This window comes from Procambarus clarkii, chromosome 69 (genome assembly GCF_040958095.1).
Source record: "Procambarus clarkii isolate CNS0578487 chromosome 69, FALCON_Pclarkii_2.0, whole genome shotgun sequence".
NCBI lineage: Eukaryota > Metazoa > Arthropoda > Malacostraca > Decapoda > Cambaridae > Procambarus > Procambarus clarkii.
The window spans coordinates 24,923,861-24,945,242 of NC_091218.1; the positions used below are offsets into that span (position 1 = coordinate 24,923,861).

The following is a 21,382-nucleotide window of genomic DNA, read 5'->3' on the forward strand; positions in this document are numbered from 1 at the left end:
TTTTTGTTCTCTGTGGTCAGTTAGCTTCAGGGTGCCACCGGGAGGCTCCCCTACTAGCCCAACATTTAATGCAATGAAATGCCTCTTTCTGCTAAAGCCATGGTGGCTCCATTTCTCTCGCATCTCTCCAGGTTTGTCAGTTTGTCACTGGGTTGTTCATCAGCTCCAGAGCAGATCAGGGTAGCTGGCTTTAGGCTGAGGCCAAGCTACCCGGTAGTGGCTATCAGTACTAATGAGTTTGAACTAGTTTTGATGAATCTTTTGTTTCATTTGAAGTGTTTGCTGTGCTGTTTGGCAGTTTCAAGGCTTCGACTTTCTGGATGATCTTTCCGGTTTGGTGGTGAATTATTACTCTCTTTACTTCTGTGAAGGGGGGATAGGGTCTAGCTCTTATTCCATGGTAGGCCAGAGAGAATTCCTGCGATTAATGTGATCCATTAGATGAAGCAATCTCGGTGAGATACCTTCAGGGACTCTCAAGGCTGTACCAGAAAGAGGCATTTTATTGCATTCAATGTGGCTTTTTTAATTGCTATGATGTATTGTGCATTCAAAGTTATTAATGTTTAAGTAAAATATAAAGCAGCTTATTAATTTTCAGTTGTTAAACTTGATGGCAGTATTCCTGTTAAGTATGGGCTGCGGTTAAACAGTGAGAGTCGTTACTATGATGTAAAGCAGCACCTTCACACACTTACCAATATACCTCCACACCAGATAATGCTCAGTGAACTGGCAAATGCTCAGATCAAGGTAAATATGATTTATACTCTACTACAATAATATTTTAACAATCCATAATGTTCAAAATAATTAACAAATCCTTGTTTTGAAATACTGTAGAGAAACCCTATACCAAGTGATTATTTTAAGTTGACTTAAGTGTTTTATGTTTCCTGTACTTTATTCCTACCTTCAGTAACTTTATATATATTATATAAAACTGATTGGTGTAGAATTGGTGGTGTAGATTGTACTCAGATTTTTTCATAGATTGTGAAAGTGTGATTGTTTTATAATCACACTCTATATTCTGTATTGAAATCTTGTTGTTTTGAATATTCATAGCAACAAAATACATTTTATTTTGAATGTTCCAATGAGGGTTTTTTCTGTGGAGAGCTCCTCCGGCTCCCTGGAACTATACCGGGCTGATGTGTGTATATTAGACCATGGAAGCAGTCAATCGATGGAGTTTTAGAAAGTACTGGGGCTGCATGCACCTAGGGTCACCTTCCCTAGGTGCCCTGTAAGTACTGCCCTTGCAGTTTGAGGTTACCTTCCACAAACTGTTCGGAAACTATCTCCACAGGGTTCTTTTGTCTGCTCGGTGATTGCCTGCCCTTGGGGCCAGCTGGTTTTTTTTTCCTGCTGGCTGGGGCGCAAGGTACTGTGCAGCTGTCTGATATACGCATAGCGACTGGTTCTGTTCCTCCTGGAGACGTTGTGCTTTTGTGCGGGGTTTTTCTTTTCTGTTGTTTTGTCTGCCTGGTATAGCTGTAGGACCACTTATATTATTTTGGTGGCCCTCCAGGTCTCACCCAGAAAATGGTGTTTCATTACATTCAATGCTGGTTTTATTATTTTGATTTTTTTATCTTAGAATTTTCACCTGTAGTGAAGATTATGGTAGTCTTAATACATTAATGATGCTTTCAGTATTAATGGTTTACATTATTAATAGTTATATAGGTGAGATTACAATGGAAATTTTGGGAAAGGGAATAAAAGAGTGAGGAAAGGTTGGGAAAGTTCATCAGTTCATTACAAAATATGGATGATGGGTCACCACTTTTCCTTGGTGAAAGAATGCTCTGACAACCTGGAGGGCAGTTGAGTGTAGCTTGTGATTCTCCTCATTGTGTTATTGGTAGGGAAACAGATTAAATGGTTTAAAGTGATCCTGTTAGTTCACAGCTCTTCCTCCCTCTTGTTTGGCTCCATTGGAAAGTCAGAGATGATAACCTAACCCAGTGTGTCCAAATCTTCTTTGGTAGTCATGTAGGAAATTAAACAGAGAATGTGAAAATTCTTCCACTCTGCAGATAAAATAGATGTCTTGAAGACTTCCTGCTTAAATGACCCTTGATCCCTATTTCATTGGTGATCAGGTCCAGGTTGGCCTTTACTGCCGAGATCTTCGCCTCAGTAGTGCCACTAGGCTTAATTTCCACTGTCATAATCTTTAATGTGATCCCAGTGATGGAATGAGGAAGCATTTTGGAGTGTTGAGTGTGTGTGTGTGTGTGTGTGTGTGTGTGTGTGTGTGTGTGTGTGTGTGTGTGTGTGTGTGTGTGTGTGTGTGTGTGTATGGCTTTACCTGACAACCCGTGACAATTAACCTCCTGGAAATTTGTGTCTGTCAGTAGACGCCTTTGATATGTGTTCTTCCTCACTTTGATTGTTTGGTGCTTGTATTCCTATTATTTTAACCACTCCCTGGTGCTCGGTGTCACCTGCCTTCTTTTTTGTCCATATATTTTAGCCTTCCAGATATAATTTTAAAAGAAATAAGATTGAAATGTTTGAATTACCAGGCTTCATAATTGCTATATAATATTCAGGATTGAGATACTGCATTTCTGTTTTCTATCAATAGTGCATTTTTCATCTTTATCATTACAGTATATTCCTATGGATGAAGGGCGTGTGAGGACAGTATCTGGGTGTGCTCTGTTTGCCTACGAGTTGCCTTCACCTACATCCTGCCATTCAAATGAAGTGCGATCATCCTGCCGAAGTGCCAGAGATAGACACGTATTCACTCACATACAGCGTTCTACTCATCATAGTTCACCTTGCTTAAGAGGTTTGTATATTTAGTAACACTAATATTTGATCACATAGTATTTTTAATTAAAAAGAATAAAGTTGTTAAAAAGATTTAACAAAGTTGTTATGTTCGGTACTAGTTTGGCTTTTAATAGCAATATTTTTACCAGGATTGAGGTTTATTTTGGGGCGCCTACCTTTCTGGATGCCTGACTCCCGTTGATGGCAGACATAGAAAGCTTCCAACCACACGTGGGTATCTATAGGCCATTGTTCCTCGTGCCACTCTGAGGGGGCCAGGTTCTGGATGGTGGTCACCGGTAGGCCTAGAACTCCATGCACTTGACTGATGCCATGGTATAATACATTCATATCGGCCTGGATAGCTCCGGGGAGCCTCTGAGTCTCGCCCAGAAAATGGCGTTTTATTACATTCAACGCTGGGTTTTTTCCCACGGACATGAATGTATTCTGTCGGGGCATGTGTCCTCATTGTTTACTGTGGACTCGTGCGGCTAATTTCAATTTTGAAGGATATTACTGTCTCGGCACCGATGCCAGAGATAATCAGATTCAGACAAAAATTGATAAATTCATGATTTCAACGGTCTGTGAAAAATCTTCGTCTACAAGTCATGCTGCACCCACTGGGAATTCAACAAGTCATGCAGCATCTGCTGGCAACGAATGCCCTACAGGCCATGCTGCACCCACCGATGCTGCATTCTCATTGACAAGTCGTGTGGCATCCGTCGGTAGCAAATGCTCTACAAGCCATGCTGCACCCGCCGATGCTGAATTCCTGTCAACAAATCGTGCAGCATCTACCAGCAATGAATACCCTATAAGCCATGCTGCACGATCTGATGCTGAATTCCCATCAACAAGTTGTGCAACATCTGCCACTAATGAATGCCCAACAAGCTATGCTGCATCCGCTGATGCTGAATTCTCATCGACAAGTCGTGCAGCATCCACCAGCAAGGAATGCCCTACAAGCCATGCTGCACCAACTGATGCTAGATTTCCTTGATTTTATTATACCAGGATAGATTTCCTGGTATAATATTTTTGTTTGCTATTCTTCATCTTAGATTAGGCAAGTTGAAGTCACCTAGGAAGACAATATCAGGTATCGGGTTCGCCAAATTATCAAGGTTATTCTCTATTTTGTTTATCTGTTCTGCGAATTCCTACACCGTTGCATCTGGGGGTTTGTATATTAGAATAATAACTAAGTTTATTTTCTCTATTTTTACTCCGAGTACCTCTATAACCTCATTTGTAGAGTTAAGGAGCTCCGAGCATACAAGGTCTTGCAGACCCACTCCTCCATGTGACCTATTTACCTTATCACACCTGTATAGATTATATCCTGGTATCCAGATCTCACTGTCCAAAAATTTCCTTGCATAGGTTTCTGTGAAAGCTCCAAATACTGCATTTGACTCCGTGAGGAGGCCATTTATGAACGGTACTTTGTTTCTTGTTCTTGTTTTTAGTCCTTGTATGTTGGCAAAGATGAATGAGGTTACTCTATTTGGGGTAGTTTGACTAGGAGACTTTTTTGGCAGGTGCATTATGCATGGAGCTTCATCTCAGCGACAGTATGAGAGTTCCTGGCATTCTTTCTGCTATTTTCTCTCTCTTCGTAGGTTGTCTTCTGTTTCGGATCGGGTTGTCTTGTCTTTTCTGTCTTGACTTTTTCAGAACCATCATTTGATGCCTAAGACTGTCACCTCGTATCGTGTGGTGGTGGCAGAGCTGCTCCAGCTTGCATTCGGGGTGGATGTCTCTTCTGCCCTGTTCCATAAGCTTTCTTGTGCTTTGTTTCACCTCCGGCCTGCTCATGTACTGCCTGAGCTGTCCTTGTCCTTGGACAGGGTGCTCTCCTATCCTTCCTCTCCTTGGTTTGTGTTGGCCTCTTTGGTTCAAGATTATTTTTCAAAGGCTTTGTTTCTGTTGGCATTGGCCTCTGGGGGTTGGTTCAGGGACTGCATGCTCTCCTCCGGCGCATGAGTTGCGCCGGAGTGTGTGCAGGTTGTGTGTACTTTGTTTCACCTCCAGCTTGCTCATGTGCCGCCTGAGCCATCCTGGTCCATGAACAGGGTGCTCTCTTATGTTTCCTCTCCTCGGTTTGTGTTAGACCCCTTCGGTTCAAGATTGTTTTTCCAAGGCTCTGTTTCTGTTGGCATTGGTCTCTGGGGGGTCGGTTTAGGGAGCTGCATGCTCTCCTCTGGCATAGGGGTTTCTGCTCTGTCAGTCCTGGTGGTAGGTTTGTTCGTTTGCAGCCTTCTCATTCTTCTCTGACGAAGAATGAAACTGCTGATTTCCGGAGGGGTCCTTGTGTCATTGATGCTTGGTTGGTCAGGCCGGGGGTGCATCATGCGTTGTGTTCAGTTGCGACTCTTCGCTGTTATCTGCGCACTTCGGCTTCGGTGGCTGGGAATGCACTTTGGGTTGATCCGGTTTCCCATCGTTGCCTATTCCTGGGCTTGGGTCTCCCAGGTCGTCCGCAGGGTTATTAAGTCTATATGCAGGCGATGAGTCACAATAACGTGGCTGAAGTATGTTGACCAGACCACACACTAGAAGTTGAAGGGACGACGACGTTTCGGTCCGTCCTGGACCATTCTCAAGTCGATTTGTGAATGGTCCAAGACGGACCGAAACGTCATCGTCCCTTCAACTTCTAGTGTGTGGTCTGGTCAACTTATTAAGTCTAATCAGCCTGCAGTCTATCCTCATGCCCATGACGTTAGGAAGTTTGCAGCATTGGCTGCCATGTTTGGCAACTTGTCTTGGGATGATATTCAAACGCATGGATTTTGGAGGTCGAACAGATTCCTGTCCGCCCATTATTTGCTTAACTTTCCTGCTCATGGCCGTTCCTGTGTTGCTTTGGGTCGCACGTTGCAGCCAGTTGTCTCTACTTTGCGTTGAAGAATTTGTGGCGGTCGCCTCCCGGGTATGTTCCTCTTTTCCTTTTCTTTGGTTATGTAGCTCCAGGGAGCCATAGGGGTTCCTCATAGAAAACCAGCGTTGAATGTAATGAAACGCCATTTTCTGGGGTGAGCCTCAGAGGTTCCCTGGCAACCCTCCCTTCCTCCAGTCGGCAGTTTTTTGCGTGGTTTGATGCTTAGCTTCTGAACTGGATGACTGAGTAGCCGATGTGGGGAGATCCGGGCCTCTCCATTCCTCCTCTCGGGGGTGGACTACGCGGACGAGCGGCGCGGCAGTGGAGTGTGACAGTTTGCTTGCTTGTTTCCTTGGGATTGGAGTGAGTTCTACCTCTCTTTTCGGTTGTTAGTTGTCATTTTCTTACCATGTGGGTGGTTTGTTTTGTTACACCTACCTTTCTGGGTGCCTAACCTTGGTCAGTGGCTGATAAGGAATACCCCCAACCACATGGGTTTTTTTCAGGGCCGTTTCTCCCTGCGACCTCTCTGAAGGGGCCAGGATCTAGCTCGTGGTCCCTGGTAGGACGAACTCCATAGCTAATGCCCTGGTCTAATATATCACACATTAGCCCGATACCTCCAGAAAGCCTCCGGGGCTCACCCAGAAATTGGTGTTTCATTATATTCAACGTTTTTTTTTTTTTTTGTAAAGTTTTTTTGGGAGATTGCATTGTTACATATTCTTTTATCAAATTGATCATATCACTATTCAGTTTTATTGGTCACTAGGAGGGGTACCCAGCAGTGCCCTGGTTAGTCTGTCCCGGGCACCCCATTCCACCCCTCTTCTTTTCTCCTCCCTCAGCATTCCCCCTCATTCCCTGTTGCTCACCCCTTTCCCAACCCCCATCTCTTCTACCACTCTCCCCCTTTCTTTCCCTTTTCCCTCATGTCTCTCCCCATCCTTCCCTTTCCCTACCCTTCCCTCCCCCTACCCTTCCCTCCCCCTACCCTTCCCTCCCCTCCTTTCTCAAACACAGACATTTCCTTTTAGTTATTTAGAATGGGTATCTAACTGCACCTAAGTCTTTTACCCCTTCTTCTCTACTCTTCACCCCCCCCCCCATCCCCATATCCTTGGTTCCCCTTTCATCACGCCCTCCATCTTTCCCCACTCCACCGCTCTGCTTCCATCCTCAAGAAACCTCAAAACAACTGTATGGGTCTCGGAGGCTTTTTCTTTTCTTCTTCATATTTCTTTTTCTTTTCTTTTCTTTTCTTTTGTACCAATAATTCCACAGAAATCACAGAACATACTGAATTTCATGCTTGACTCCATGTGAATGGCATGGGGGGATCTTTATAATTACTAATATTTCTTAAAGCATTTAACTTTGGCCTACCCTGACCAGCCTTTGTATGTCCTGTACCCGAGACCATTCTCCACCCAAATTTGGGTGAGGTTATTCCCAAGCATCTGGCCTTCAACTTTGGACAGACAAAGAAACACAAAGACAAACAGGCATTCTCCTATGGATACACTAGTCAGACATTACAGATGGAATTCTCAACACCTTAATCTCCGATAAAGGTGTATATGCAACCTCTGTGTTGAAGTTGAAACAGCAAACCCAAAATTCTTTCATGAGCATACAACATTTTACACCACCAAAATCATACACATCTCTATCCAAGGAATGGGAACTGAAGTGATCTGGCAATCACTAGATGATTAATGGCTCATTCCTAGGTCAACCTGCAAACAATTCCTCCAGTGTTTCAAGCAGACTTTGCAAGCTATATTTACTTGAGCTTGTATTGAAAGACATTTCTCAGAATGGATTGAAAGTCCTTTTCTTTCACACTGAGAGTGAAGTTCCTCATGGGGGCACGTTTCTAAATATTGCTCTACACTTGTTAATTGACCCTTATTATACATTTTATCTCCCAGAGTAGCATTAACATACATAAACAAAAACTTCTAAGTGCCCTAATAATACTTTTAAACAGAGTACACCAGTGTAGCTAGCTACAACTGTATGTTCCAGACCAGTATTTTATGTCTTTTTCTTATTAATTAATTTTTTTGTTATTTCCAGAAGGAGTGAGTAGTCCTTCTCACAGCAGTTGTACAACAGAGAGTATAGTCGCCAGTCCCAGTAGCCTTGAGCTCAGTACCTGTAGATCAACGTCACAATCTAGTCATACATCACATCAGGTGAGTGGAGACAACTGAGTGTGTTGGTGCATTATTATTTATTAAAGCAGTTACACGACATAAAAAGGAGAAAGTATACAGTACTATAGTATGTTCTTTTGCAGATAACACTAGGATTTTTATGAGCGTAGACAACATAGAGGACATGGCAAACCTCCAATCAGATGTAAATCAGGTCTTTCTATGGGCTTCAGAACATAATACGGTGTTTAACGAAAATAAATTCTAGCTCATGTGCTACGGAAATTTAAAAATGCAGTCAAATCCTAACATAGAACGAAAAGGCAATGTAAAGGATTTGGGTGTACTCATGTCAGAAGACCTTACCTTTAAAGAATACAATAAAGTAGCAGTTACAACTGCAAGAAAAATGACAGGTTGGATAACAAGAACCTTTCACACTAGAGATACCATACTGATGATGATACTTTTCAAGATGCTAGTGCTCTCTGGGTGGAATACTGTTGCACAATGACAGCTCCTTTCAAAGCTGGAGAAATTGCTGACTTGGAGAGCGTGCAGAATTCCGTTACTGCTAGAATCCACTCAGTAAAACATCTAAACTACTGGGACCGACTAAAAGGCCTAAATCTGTATTCTCTTGAGCGCAGGCAGGAGAGAGACATAATAATTTACACGTGGGAAATAATTAGAGGGGCTGGTCCCAAACCTGCACACAGAAATAACAGCACATGAGACCAGAAGGCATGGCAGGATGTGCAGATTACCCCCGTTGAAAACCAGAGATGTAATAGGTACTTTGAGAGAGAACTCTATCAACATCAGAGGCCCGAGACTGTTCAACACGCTTTCACTACACATAAGGGATGTAACTGGCTGACCCCTCACAGTGTTCAAGAGAGAGAGAACTTGAAAAACACCTCCAAAGGATACCTGAGCAACCAGGCTGTGACTCATACGTCACGCTGCGAGTAGCTGCGTCCAACAGCCTAGTTGACCAGTCCAGCAACGAGGAAGCCTGGTTGAGGACTGGGCCGCAGGGACGCTAAGCCCCGAAACCGCCTCAAGGTAACCTCAAGGTAAGGTAAGCTGCTGCAATCTTAATAGCCATCAACACCGCTGTGCTCAAAAAAAAAAAAAAAAAAAAAAAAAAAAAAAAAATTGTCATATAATTTTTCATTTGTGTTTCCTGACCACGGGAAAAATAAATCGTAGGTGACATATTTTGACCGCAACAGGGCGAGGAAGTCGCAAAAATTGAGGCGTTGACAAAGTAATCGTCATAGGCGGTCGGCTCCGCCTTAGCTGTCAGGCGGGAGTTGCCACAAAGATGATATTGCCTAATTATTTCAATGTCTCAATTAATTTTTTCTTAGTTTGTTTTGCAGTATTATTATTCAATAGTGTGTAGTGTGATATATTTATATAATATAATGTGTGAACCATCACTATACTCAAAAGTATGGTGTGCATATTAGTGATTCAATTATTATGTACATAAAACAATAAACAAATAGTTTTACTGTTATTACACTATGTACACAGGTTATATGTAAGTATCTGTATGTTTTGTTCACCATAACAAACCACTCAGTTGGTATGGTGAGTTAAAACAACGAGTGGCCGCCACACACAAGCCAGCCAACGCCGCCTCCTTCCCTCACTCACCAACATTCCTCCTCCCGCCATACTGTTTTTGCTTTTATTCACTATATATAGACATTATATATAAGTATCTTCATAAATGGTGTTAAGACGGGAGGTCTTTGATGACTGCAGGCAAATAAAAACAGGAAACTAGGATTGTTGGATCAGACGAAGAAGTCATGGCACTGTATGATGCCAAACTATATAAGCCTCTCATCTTCTGAGAGGTAAGTCCACTACGGGCTCACCATAGCCCGTGCTACTTGGAGCTTTTGTTCCGAGTAGCTGAATCTAAAACATCATCGTCATCATCAACAACTGAGAGGGTGGTAGGTGGTGAAGCCTGTGAGATGCCTGGTTGGGCATGCAAATGTTCATTTAAAACAATTGAACATTTGAAGGCCTAATAGGAGGTTGGCCAGTGTCCTAGCATATTTCTATAGTGCTAAATGTCAACCCTTTAACCCTTAGATGTGAGCCATCGTCTTAGTGTTAAAGGCTTCAATATTTGTTATAAATATTCACTTACTGGTTCAGGTATAGCCTTTCTGGGAATAATGAGTGATTTCCAGTGAATACTTAGAAACCCTTATGTGACTGCAGGGTAAATTTAAAACTAGCTTTGGTGCTAGTGCCAAGAGGTCGTGCTGGTCATATGGTCAGCGAATGTTACTTTAAGAGGCAATCGAATAATTCTGCATAGAAATAAACCATTGTAATTTACTAACAAAAAAAGTTTGTAGGGAAATCTGCTTTTTCTTTTATATACTGTATAACTTTTTCTGAATTGTACAGGAAATGGCAAGCAGTAAAACAGCTAAACATAATGGCAACAGCAGCAGCAACAGCAGCAGTTTGGCATCATCACATTCCTTGGGACCAACAACTTCATCAGCAAGGTCATCAATTCAGCATGACAATGACCTTTATAATACTCACAAAGGATTCATTATTGCCTTTCATAGAAAAATGGTAAGAGCCAAGTCAATTAGATCATTCCAAATGTTGTATATAACTTCACATCTGCTCTCTTCTCTTATTCTGACAGTCTTGCATCCTGATTCATCTGACAATAATAATGTTTACTTTCCATCTTACTGTAATAGTTTAGAATTATATTACAATACTGTCATATAGGAATAGTTTACCTGGCATTGTTCCCTCATAATAATTTGATTCAACTTCATAGTTTTAATTTCTTCTTGCTCCATCATAGTGTAATAGTATACCAGTCACCTTGCTCCATCATAGTGTAATAGTATACCAGTCACCTTGCTCCATCATAGTGTAATAGTATACCAGTCACCTTGCTCCATCATAGTGTAATAGTATACCAGTCACCTTGCTCCATCATAGTGTAATAGTATACCAGTCACCTTGCTCCATCATAGTGTAATAGTATACCAGTCACCTTGCTCCATCATAGTATAATAGTATACCAGTCACCTTGCTCCATCATAGTGTAATAGTATACCAGTCACCTTGCTCCATCATAGTGTAATAGTATACCAGTCATCTTGCTCCATCATAGTATAATAGTATACCAGTCACCTTGCTCCATCATAGTGTAATAGTATACCAGTCACCTTGCTCCATCATAGTGTAATAGTATACCAGTCATCTTGCTCCATCATAGTATAATAGTATACCAGTCACCTTGCTCCATCATAGTGTAATAGTATACCAGTCACCTTGCTCCATCATAGTGTAATAGTATACCAGTCATCTTGCTCCATCATAGTATAATAGTATACCAGTCACCTTGCTCCATCATAGTGTAATAGTATACCAGTCACCTTGCTCCATCATAGTGTAATAGTATACCAGTCATCTTGCTCCATCATAGTATAATAGTATACCAGTCACCTTGCTCCATCATAGTGTAATAGTATACCAGTCACCTTGCTCCATCATAGTATAATAGTATACCAGTCACCTTGCTCCATCATAGTGTAATAGTATACCAGTCACCTTGCTCCATCATAGTGTAATAGTATACCAGTCACCTTGCCCCATCATAGTGTAATAGTATACCAGTCATCTTGCTCCATCATAGTGTAATAGTATACCAGTCACCTTGCTCCATCATAGTGTAATAGTATACCAGTCATCTTGCTCCATCATAGTATAATAGTATACCAGTCACCTTGCTCCATCATAGTGTAATAGTATACCAGTCACCTTGCTCCATCATAGTATAATAGTATACCAGTCACCTTGCTCCATCATAGTGTAATAGTATACCAGTCACCTTGCTCCATCATAGTGTAATAGTATACCAGTCACCTTGCTCCATCATAGTATAATAGTATACCAGTCACCTTGCTCCATCATAGTATAATAGTATACCAGTCACCTTGCTCCATCATAGTGTAATAGTATACCAGTCACCTTGCTCCATCATAGTATAATAGTATACCAGTCACCTTGCTCCATCATAGTGTAATAGTATACCAGTCACCTTGCTCCATCATAGTGTAATAGTATACCAGTCACCTTGCTCCATCATAGTGTAATAGTATACCAGTCACCTTGCTCCATCATAGTATAATAGTATACCAGTCACCTTGCTCCATCATAGTATAATAGTATACCAGTCACCTTGCTCCATCATAGTATAATAGTATACCAGTCACCTTGCTCCATCATAGTATAATAGTATACCAGTCACCTTGCTCCATCATAGTGTAATAGTATACCAGTCACCTTGCTCCATCATAGTGTAATAGTATACCAGTCACCTTGCTCCATCATAGTATAATAGTATACCAGTCACCTTGCTCCATCATAGTGTAATAGTATACCAGTCACCTTGCTCCATCATAGTATAATAGTATACCAGTCACCTTGCTCCATCATAGTGTAATAGTATACCAGTCACCTTGCTCCATCATAGTGTAATAGTATACCAGTCACCTTGCTCCATCATAGTGTAATAGTATACCAGTCACCTTGCTCCATCATAGTGTAATAGTATACCAGTCACCTTGCTCCATCATAGTATAATAGTATACCAGTCACCTTGCTCCATCATAGTATAATAGTATACCAGTCACCTTGCTCCATCATAGTGTAATAGTATACCAGTCACCTTGCTCCATCATAGTATAATAGTATACCAGTCACCTTGCTCCATCATAGTGTAATAGTATACCAGTCACCTTGCTCCATCATAGTATAATAGTATACCAGTCACCTTGCTCCATCATAGTGTAATAGTATACCAGTCACCTTGCTCCATCATAGTATAATAGTATACCAGTCACCTTGCTCCATCATAGTGTAATAGTATACCAGTCACCTTGCTCCATCATAGTGTAATAGTATACCAGTCACCTTGCTCCATCATAGTGTAATAGTATACCAGTCACCTTGCTCCATCATAGTGTAATAGTATACCAGTCACCTTGCTCCATCATAGTATAATAGTATACCAGTCACCTTGCTCCATCATAGTATAATAGTATACCAGTCACCTTGCTCCATCATAGTATAATAGTATACCAGTCACCTTGCTCCATCATAGTGTAATAGTATACCAGTCACCTTGCTCCATCATAGTATAATAGTATACCAGTCACCTTGCTCCATCATAGTGTAATAGTATACCAGTCACCTTGCTCCATCATAGTATAATAGTATACCAGTCACCTTGCTCCATCATAGTGTAATAGTATACCAGTCACCTTGCTCCATCATAGTGTAATAGTATACCAGTCATCTTGCTCCATCATAGTATAATAGTATACCAGTCACCTTGCTCCATCATAGTATAATAGTATACCAGTCATCTTGCTCCATCATAGTATAATAGTATACCAGTCACCTTGCTCCATCATAGTATAATAGTATACCAGTCACCTTGCTCCATCATAGTATAATAGTATACCAGTCACCTTGCTCCATCATAGTATAATAGTATACCAGTCACCTTGCTCCATCATAGTATAATAGTATACCAGTCACCTTGCTCCATCATAGTATAATAGTATACCAGTCACCTTGCTCCGAGGATATCATGGTTCCGTTATGTTGATGTATATTGTTTATTGCCTGAGAAAGGAAACCTGGACACATTTTTATTAAAATTAAATAATCTAGCCCCATCCATGAAGTTTACAATGGAACTGGGAAAAGATGACTCTTTACCATTCTTAGATGTGCTAATTTATTTAAGTAAAAGTAATTTCAAGTTTTGTGTATGTAGAAAACCAACAACTGTTGGAGCTTGTGTACACTTTTACGTATCTCATCATCAAAGAGTAAATCAAGCTGTATTTTCTTGTGTGTTTGTGACGGCTCTAATGATTCATAGTCCCGAGTTAATAGATGATGAAGCCTGCCAGTCAGCAACAGTCCATCCACCCACCAGTTCACCAGCCCACCCCCACTCCTGCCTGCCTCCCTCTCAACCAGCCAGTTACCCATCCAGCTAGCCCACTTGCCCCCACCAAACACTGCAACCCCCCCCCTCCCCCCTTCCCCAATGGGGGAAGGGGGTGCAGACGGATGCATGACTGTTGTGGTGATGTCATACTTGTTTGTTTTTTTTGACGGGGAGTTCTGCTTGCTAGTTCGGCTTTCAGTTTGCAGTTTTTAACCAGCAGTAGTTTATTTTGGAATTCCTACCTTTCTGGGTACCTGACCTAGTAGATGGCAGACAAAGACCGCTTCCAATTACACGGGGGGGTGTCTTTAGGTCATTGCTCCTCGTGCCTCTTCTTGAGAGGGCCAGGTTCTGGCTCTGATCCCTGGTAGGACTAGAACTCCATTGATTGATGGTTGCCACGGTCTAATATGTGCACATCAGCCCGGTATAGCTCCGGGGAATCGAAGGGCTCTCCACAGAAAATAAGTTTTTTTGTGTATCAGTGTGTTGTTAGATTTAAACTGTGGTGCAATGCAGGGATTAAAGCCCACATTTAGCATTGAATGGTTATTTTTCTGTGGCCATGTTCTAGTGTCTATAATAACCAAAGATTTAAATTAGATTGCTGTAACATCTATATAGTAATTTTGGCAATCAATTTTTTTTTTATTTTAGTATTTGGAACATTTGGCACCATGAGATTAAAGTTATTTAAATATTATAATTAATGAGAAGTTTTCATTTTACTATAAGCTGCATTGGTTTAATGTAAAAATTTTTAGTGCTACCAGGAACTAATAAGTTTCATTATTAATGATTTTATTTTTGTTCATTAGATGCGGCAAGAAGTGTATTTCCTTTCATCACAAAAGACCAGACCAAGTTTATTTGGGTTACCTCTCGTTATACCTTGCAGTACCTATGCAACACATCAGGTTAGTCACCATGAAAATACAAATTGTATGTCATATAAATGGATTTTATTTAAAGATAAAAATTGGAATCTCAGAAGAGTGTATCTTGTCTGTTTATTGTACCTTAAAAATAGAATGAATAGATCTCTCCTGTTAGGTCCCGTGATGACATGCTATTTTGTTTTTGTTTATGGTCATCATGTTTATCACATTGTGTGTGTGTAATTACCTAAGTGTAGTAATAGGATGAGAGCTACACTCGTGGTGTCCCATTTTCCCAGTATTCTTTGTCATGTGGCAATCTGGAACTACTGACAGTTTTGGCAGCCATCACCTTATTTATCTTGTTCCAACCATCTACCACCCGGGAAAAGAAAGCTTTCTAATATTTATGCTGCACCTTTGTTTCCTTAGCTTGAATCTATGTTCTCTTGTTCTTGAAGTTGCCAGTTTCAAGAAATTCTTTTTTGTCAATTTTGTCAATTCCCATTACTATTTTGTACATAGTGATCATATCCTCTTTTTTTTTCTTCTATCTTTTAACTGTGGCATACAGTATTTAATATCTCTAGCCTCTCCTCACAGCTCGTCTTTCAATTCCAATAGCGATTTTGTTGCATGGCTTTGCATCTTTTCCAGTTTGTTGATGTGTTTCTTGACATATGTGCACCATTTAGCTGCTACATAGTTGAGTTGTGGTCTCACAAAAGTTATGAACAGCTACTCTAGTATGTCACTATCCATGTGTTTAAAAGTGAGTCTGAAATTGGAAAGCATAGCACAGGCTCCTCGCACAGTGCTCTTTATGTGCTCCTCTGATGACAGTCTACTACCAAGTACTGCTCCTAGAACTCTCTTTATTAGAGTTATTTAATTCTTTTCCACATAATTTATAAGTTGTGTGAGGCTTATTTGCTCCTATTCTACATTCCATAACATGGCATTTCTGCAGGGAGCCCCCATCGACTCCCCTTAAACTATCATCGCTGATTAAGTGCCAGACTACCCAGTGTCATCGGTTGCAAACTTCTTTTTGCCTACAGGGACCATGAGCCAGATTCTGGCTCTTGGGAGCAATGGCCTATGATCATTTTACATTTAAAGGTTATCATCTTTGCCATCACCAGGGAAGCACCCAGAAAGATGGGCAAATCAAAAACCATTACCTGGTTTAAAAAAACGAGACCGAAGCTCCCAAAATGTCAAAAGAATTCCCCCCCAGGTTATCTTGAGGTTATCTTGAGATGATTTCGGGGCTTTTTTTTAGTGTCCCCGCGGCCCGGTCCTCGACCAAGCCTCCACCCCCAGGAAGCAGCCCGTGACAGCTGACTAACACCCAGGTACCTATTTTACTGCTAGGTAACAGGGGCATAGGATGAAAGAAACTCTGCCCATTGTTTCTCGCCGGCGCCTGGGATCGAACCCAGGACCACAGGATCACAAGTCCCGCGTGCTGTCCGCTCGGCCGACCGGCTCCCAAGAAGAAAAGAAACAACCAAAACTTAATGAAACTTTCCCCCTGCTAGTAAGCACCACCTTCCCTCTCGGGAGGAAGGGAAAGCCAGGCTGGGTTGACCGGCTTCAGTTATTTACTGATGTGCTTACCTGGTGGTCGAGTGATTCTTGGCGGTCTTTGTGCCTTTTTCTCTCCTTTTGTCATTTTACTTCCATCTCCAACCGGGTTGTTTTATTCTTTCTTTCCAGGTTGTTCCTTGATAGGTGTCTTATGCAGAATACTGTCGCATCTTATCATGCGGCATTAGCGGAGCCGAGCCAGCTCGTGTTTGGGGTTGACGTTTCTTCTGCCCCATTTCACAAGCTTTTTAGCGCGTTGTTTCACCTCCGGTCTGCTCATGGGCCACCTGGTCTTTGGACTGGCTTCTTTCTTTTCTCTATACCTCTCTTTTTACAATGGCCCCTTCGGTCCGGGATTGTTTTTAGAAGACGTTGTTTTTGCTTTCCCTGGCCTCCAGGTGTCAGTTGAGTGAGCTTCATACTCTCCTCCAGCGCTTGGGTTTTCTTCTTTGGGTCCTGGTGATCGATTTGTTAGGTTGCAGCCGGCTACTTCTTTTCTGGTGAACAAATCTGCAGGCTTCTGGAGGGGTCCTTTAGTTGTGGATACTTAGTTCCTCCAGGAAGGTGGGGGGTGAATCATGCACTTTATCTGGTAGAGGCTTTACTCCGCTACCTTCAGGCCACCAGTTCTGTTTCGGTGAACTCAATGTGGGTTAATCCGGTTTTCCTAGTGCCCTGTTCTAAGGCTCATATTTCTTAGGTTTTCCACAGTGTTATTAAAGCTAGAGCTAGCCAGCCTGCAGTCTACCCTTGTGCTCAAGATGTCCATAAGTACACCGCTCTCAGCCATTTTGGGTAATATGTCTTGGGTCGATATTCAGGCGTGGGGGGTTTTGGAGGTCTAACAGGGTCTTGGCTGCCAGGTATCTTGTCAACGTCCCTGGTCCTCTGTGGCCTTGTGTTGCTCTGGGTCATGTCTCGTGGAGATCAGTCACTTCTTCGCATTGATACCTGCGGTGCTGCCGTCTTCCTGGTGAGTGAACCTTTTTGTTTTTCTCTGTTGATACCTTACCTTGAGGTTACCTTGAGGTGCTTCCGGGGCTTAGCGTCCCCGCGGCCCGGTCGTCAATCAGGCCCCCCTGGTTGCTGGACTGGTCAACCAGGCTGTTGGACGTGGCTGCTCGCAGCCTGACGTACGAATCACAGCCTGGTTGATCAGGTATCCTTTGGAGGTGCTTATCCAGTTCTCTCTTGAACACTGTGAGGGGTCGGCCAGTTATGCCCCTTATGTGTAGCGGAAGCTTATTGAACAGTCTCGGGCCTCTGATGTTGATAGAGTTCTCTCTCAGAGTACCTATTGTTGATAGTACTGAAATGTAATGAAATGTAATGAAATTTCAGTTTCTGGGTGAGCCCCAGAGGCTCCCTACCACCCTCTGTCCCCCAGGTCTTTGGCAGGTTTTATCATTATAAAACTGGACTGTGAGCGGTCCAGCTGACCCAGTACTGCCTCCTTCCACCAATGGCAAACTAGCGGGGCACTAGTTTCACAATTTTGTTTTCAATGTGGGGGAGTTCTTTTGGCAATTTTGAGGCTGTGGTTTCATTTTAATCATGCAATAATCTGTTTTGATTTGCCTATCTTTCTGGGTGCCTTTCCTTGGATGGTAGCAAAGATGATACACTTTAAATATAAGGTATTCATAGGCCATCGCTCCTTGCACCTCTCTGAGGGAACCAGATTCTGACTCGTGATCCTCAGTAGACCAATAGAACTCCGCGACTGATAACATCTAATAGTATGGCACTTAATCAGTGTGATAACTTCAGGGAGCCTCTAGGGCTCGTCTACAAACTGGCGTTTCATTACATATGATGCTTTTTTTTTTTTTTGCTGTACAAATTGATATCATAATTTATTTACCTGTTAATTAGCCTTAGTGAAATAAAACTGGAATAAAGTACTTATCTGTTATTACCTGTTGATTATTTCGACGATCAACGTCCCGGTGGTCCAGTCTCTGATCAAGCTGATTTCAGCCTGATGTACGAGTCACAGCCTGGTTGATCAGGTATCCTTTACAGATGCTTGTCGAGTTCTCTTTTTGACCACTTTTAGAGGGCGGCTAGTTATGCCCTGTATATGTAGAGGTAGTGTAGAAAGTCACGAGCCTTTGATGTTGATCACGTTCTCTCTCAGCGTGCCTATTGCACCTCTACTTTTCAGTTGGGCTATTTTGCACATCCTGCCATGTCTTTTGGTAAAAGTAATTAATATTTCAGGATTTGTATCAAGGCGTGTGGACGCAGGTGTCAAGATTAGTCTCGCCTCTACCGCCAACTGAAGCTGCCGGACCCAACCATGCTCATGATTGGTAAGTGTTTCAAAGAAACACCATTTTCTGGGTGAGACCTGGAGGCTCCCCGGCAACCCTCCCTCCCTCCCTCCGGTCGGCGGTTTTCGCGTGTTTTGACATCCAGCCTCAGAACTGATGGGTGGTAGCTGCCGTGTGAGGTCTGGGGCTCCCCCCTTCCCCCTCCCGGGGAGGGGGGAGCTGCGCAGACAATGGCGCGGTGACATGTGACGTCATACTAGTTTGCTTGTTTTCTGTTGGGGAGTTCTATCCACTAGTTTGGCTTTTGGTAGCAATTTTAACCAGAATAGGGGTTTGTTTTGGGACGCTTACTTTTCTGGATGCTTAACCCGGTTGATGGCAGACATAGAATGCTTCCAACCACACGGGGATTTCTATAGGCCATTGCTCCCCTTGCCTCTCTGAGGGGGACAGGTTCTGGCCGTGGTCCCTGGTAGGCCCTAAGAACTCCATACACATGACTGATGCCAAAGTCTGACATTAGCATATCAGCCCGGTATAGCTCCGGGGAGCTTCCAGGTCTCACCCAGAAAATGGCGTTTCATTACATTCAATGCTGGTTTTTCTGTCTTATAAAAGTGTTCATTTGTGTTTCTTGACCACAGGGAAGGGGATCGTAATTAACATATTTTGGCTGCATTAGGGCAAGCCGTAGTAGGGCAAGGAAGTCTGGCAAAATTGAGATGTTGACAGTGTAATCGATGGAGGCGGTCAGCTCCTCCAGAGCTGTCAGGCAGGACATTAACATGGCAATGTAAAATTTTACAATATAAAAAAATACTCAACATTCACTTGGGGTCCCTTAAATGTACATGTCAGATATTTGTTATAAGATTGCTTTTTGCATACATTTAAATGATTAGTTTTATTCAACATCTTTGTTCATGTTTTCATATGCATAAAATAATGTATGGTTATCATTTCAGTGATGACAGCTTGGGTTATGAATTCCCTTTTGTCCTACGTGTTGTTGAGCGTGAAGGGCTTCAGTGTGCATGGTGTCCTTGGTATAGATTTTGTAGAGGATGTCAGTTGCCGTGTGATGATGACAATTTCTCTCAGAATGCTGCCTTCCTTGCCATTGATTGGGACCCAACAGCTCTTCATCTGCGATATCAAACAGCTTTAGAGAGGGTTAGCATTAATTAAGTACTGTAATATGTATTGCTTGGTTTATTTGTGTGCTACTTTGGATTAAATATAATTGTGTTTTTTAAGTACAGTATACTGTATATCAACACTAAATTTTTCTAACAGGTATTTATGGAACATGGTAGTGTTGAAGAGATGCGTCGCAAACATGTAGAACCTATTGCACTGTCAGACTGCTTAGAAGCTTTCTGTTCTGAAGAAACTCTTGAGTATTCCTGTGACAAGTGTAAAAAGATCCAACAAGCATCCAAAAAATTGCAAATATGGAGATTACCACCTATATTGGTAAGTTTTTTAATAATGCAGTTGCAAAATTCCTCTGAAAGTGAAAAACATTACTTGGAGTGAGCATATTTTGCCATCAAGTACTGTAGATGAAACACATAGGGTCATGGGAGATTCCTGGGCAGGGATTGTCCATGTTCTGTTTTTTAATTATGCATGTGGACATAATTATGGGAGTGGCTTATTGTGTGTCCTATGCCTTTCTCTACCCATACATAGACCCATACCCTCTACCCATATATAGACCCATACCTTCTACCCATAAAAATGAATAAATGGGGATTGAACATATTTATATTTTGTTGAGTGATACCTGACTCTTAGGAACTTCAAGTTACACATTAGCTTTTTCTAGCCATAGCAAGTCCTCACTCTTATGAACCCCACTCTTAACAAATTCCTGGAGGGTCCAAACAAATTGTATGTGGTACAAATTATTCAGTGGAAGATACAAGTTCGATTAAGCAAGGATTGTTTGTCCAAGCCTTCGCCAATGCTGAGAGTCCACTAATCAATGTACAGTGGTACCTCTGTTTTCGAATTTGTAGTAGTTTGATGTTTTCTTAATTTTCAGCAGTGCTACAAAAGATTGTTAAAGGCATCATTGAGCAAAGAATTATTCATGGCAGTTACTTCAATTTTATAATTTACAGAAAAATATGTAGTAATTTTGTTTATGGTTTTGTACTGTAAAAAATGAAGTGACACCACTTTGAACTGAATTAAGATTTACAAGTACTCTAATATTAATTAAATTTCCTTCTGACCTTTGTTTATTTACTGTTCCCAAAATTTAGATCGTTCATCTGAAGAGGTTTCAATTCGTCAGTAACAAATGGATCAAGAGCCAGAAAATTGTTAACTTTCCCTTAAGAGACTTCGATCCAACAGAGTACTTGGCTTCTGTACCCCGACAAACAATCTATCTGCATAGAGCAGAGCTGGAAGGAGTTGAACCAGCTGTATATATGGCAAATCTTCAAGATAAAGATAATATATTTTTAGAAGTGGTACCTGAAAATAAGGTAAGAATCCTGATAGCATTTTGGCACTTATATATACAGTACTGTACATATTAATTCTAAAATGCTAAATACAAATTTGTATTTCTGGTATTAGTCTTTATAATGGTAACATTATTCTGTAATTTTTGGATTATCTTTTCTAGGGAAACCCTTTGTGGCTCCCTCCAGTTACCATCTGCATTGTAGGTGTCAACTACTAGGTGTCATCAGTTATGGAGTTCTATTGCCTACCTGGAACCCAGAGACAGA

General features: G+C 41.8%; 1 protein-coding gene across 3 annotated transcripts in view; it reads left to right on the top strand.

Annotated features, from left to right (window-relative positions):
* Window positions 1–21,382, top strand: part of Usp32 (Ubiquitin specific protease 32) — a 74,608-nt gene that overhangs the window by 44,083 nt on the left and 9,143 nt on the right. For 2 of the 3 annotated variants that reach the window (XM_069311258.1, XM_069311259.1), the window contains exons 20-28: window positions 602–753; window positions 2,626–2,809; window positions 7,772–7,890; window positions 10,294–10,470; window positions 14,704–14,802; window positions 18,580–18,671; window positions 19,598–19,805; window positions 19,929–20,108; window positions 20,906–21,133. In XM_069311258.1, the coding sequence (XP_069167359.1) occupies window positions 602–753; window positions 2,626–2,809; window positions 7,772–7,890; window positions 10,294–10,470; window positions 14,704–14,802; window positions 18,580–18,671; window positions 19,598–19,805; window positions 19,929–20,108; window positions 20,906–21,133 (1,439 nt within the window). The remainder of the gene's footprint in view (window positions 1–601; window positions 754–2,625; window positions 2,810–7,771; window positions 7,891–10,293; window positions 10,471–14,703; window positions 14,803–18,579; window positions 18,672–19,597; window positions 19,806–19,928; window positions 20,109–20,905; window positions 21,134–21,382) is intronic. The other variant, XM_069311260.1, reaches the window with a different exon arrangement.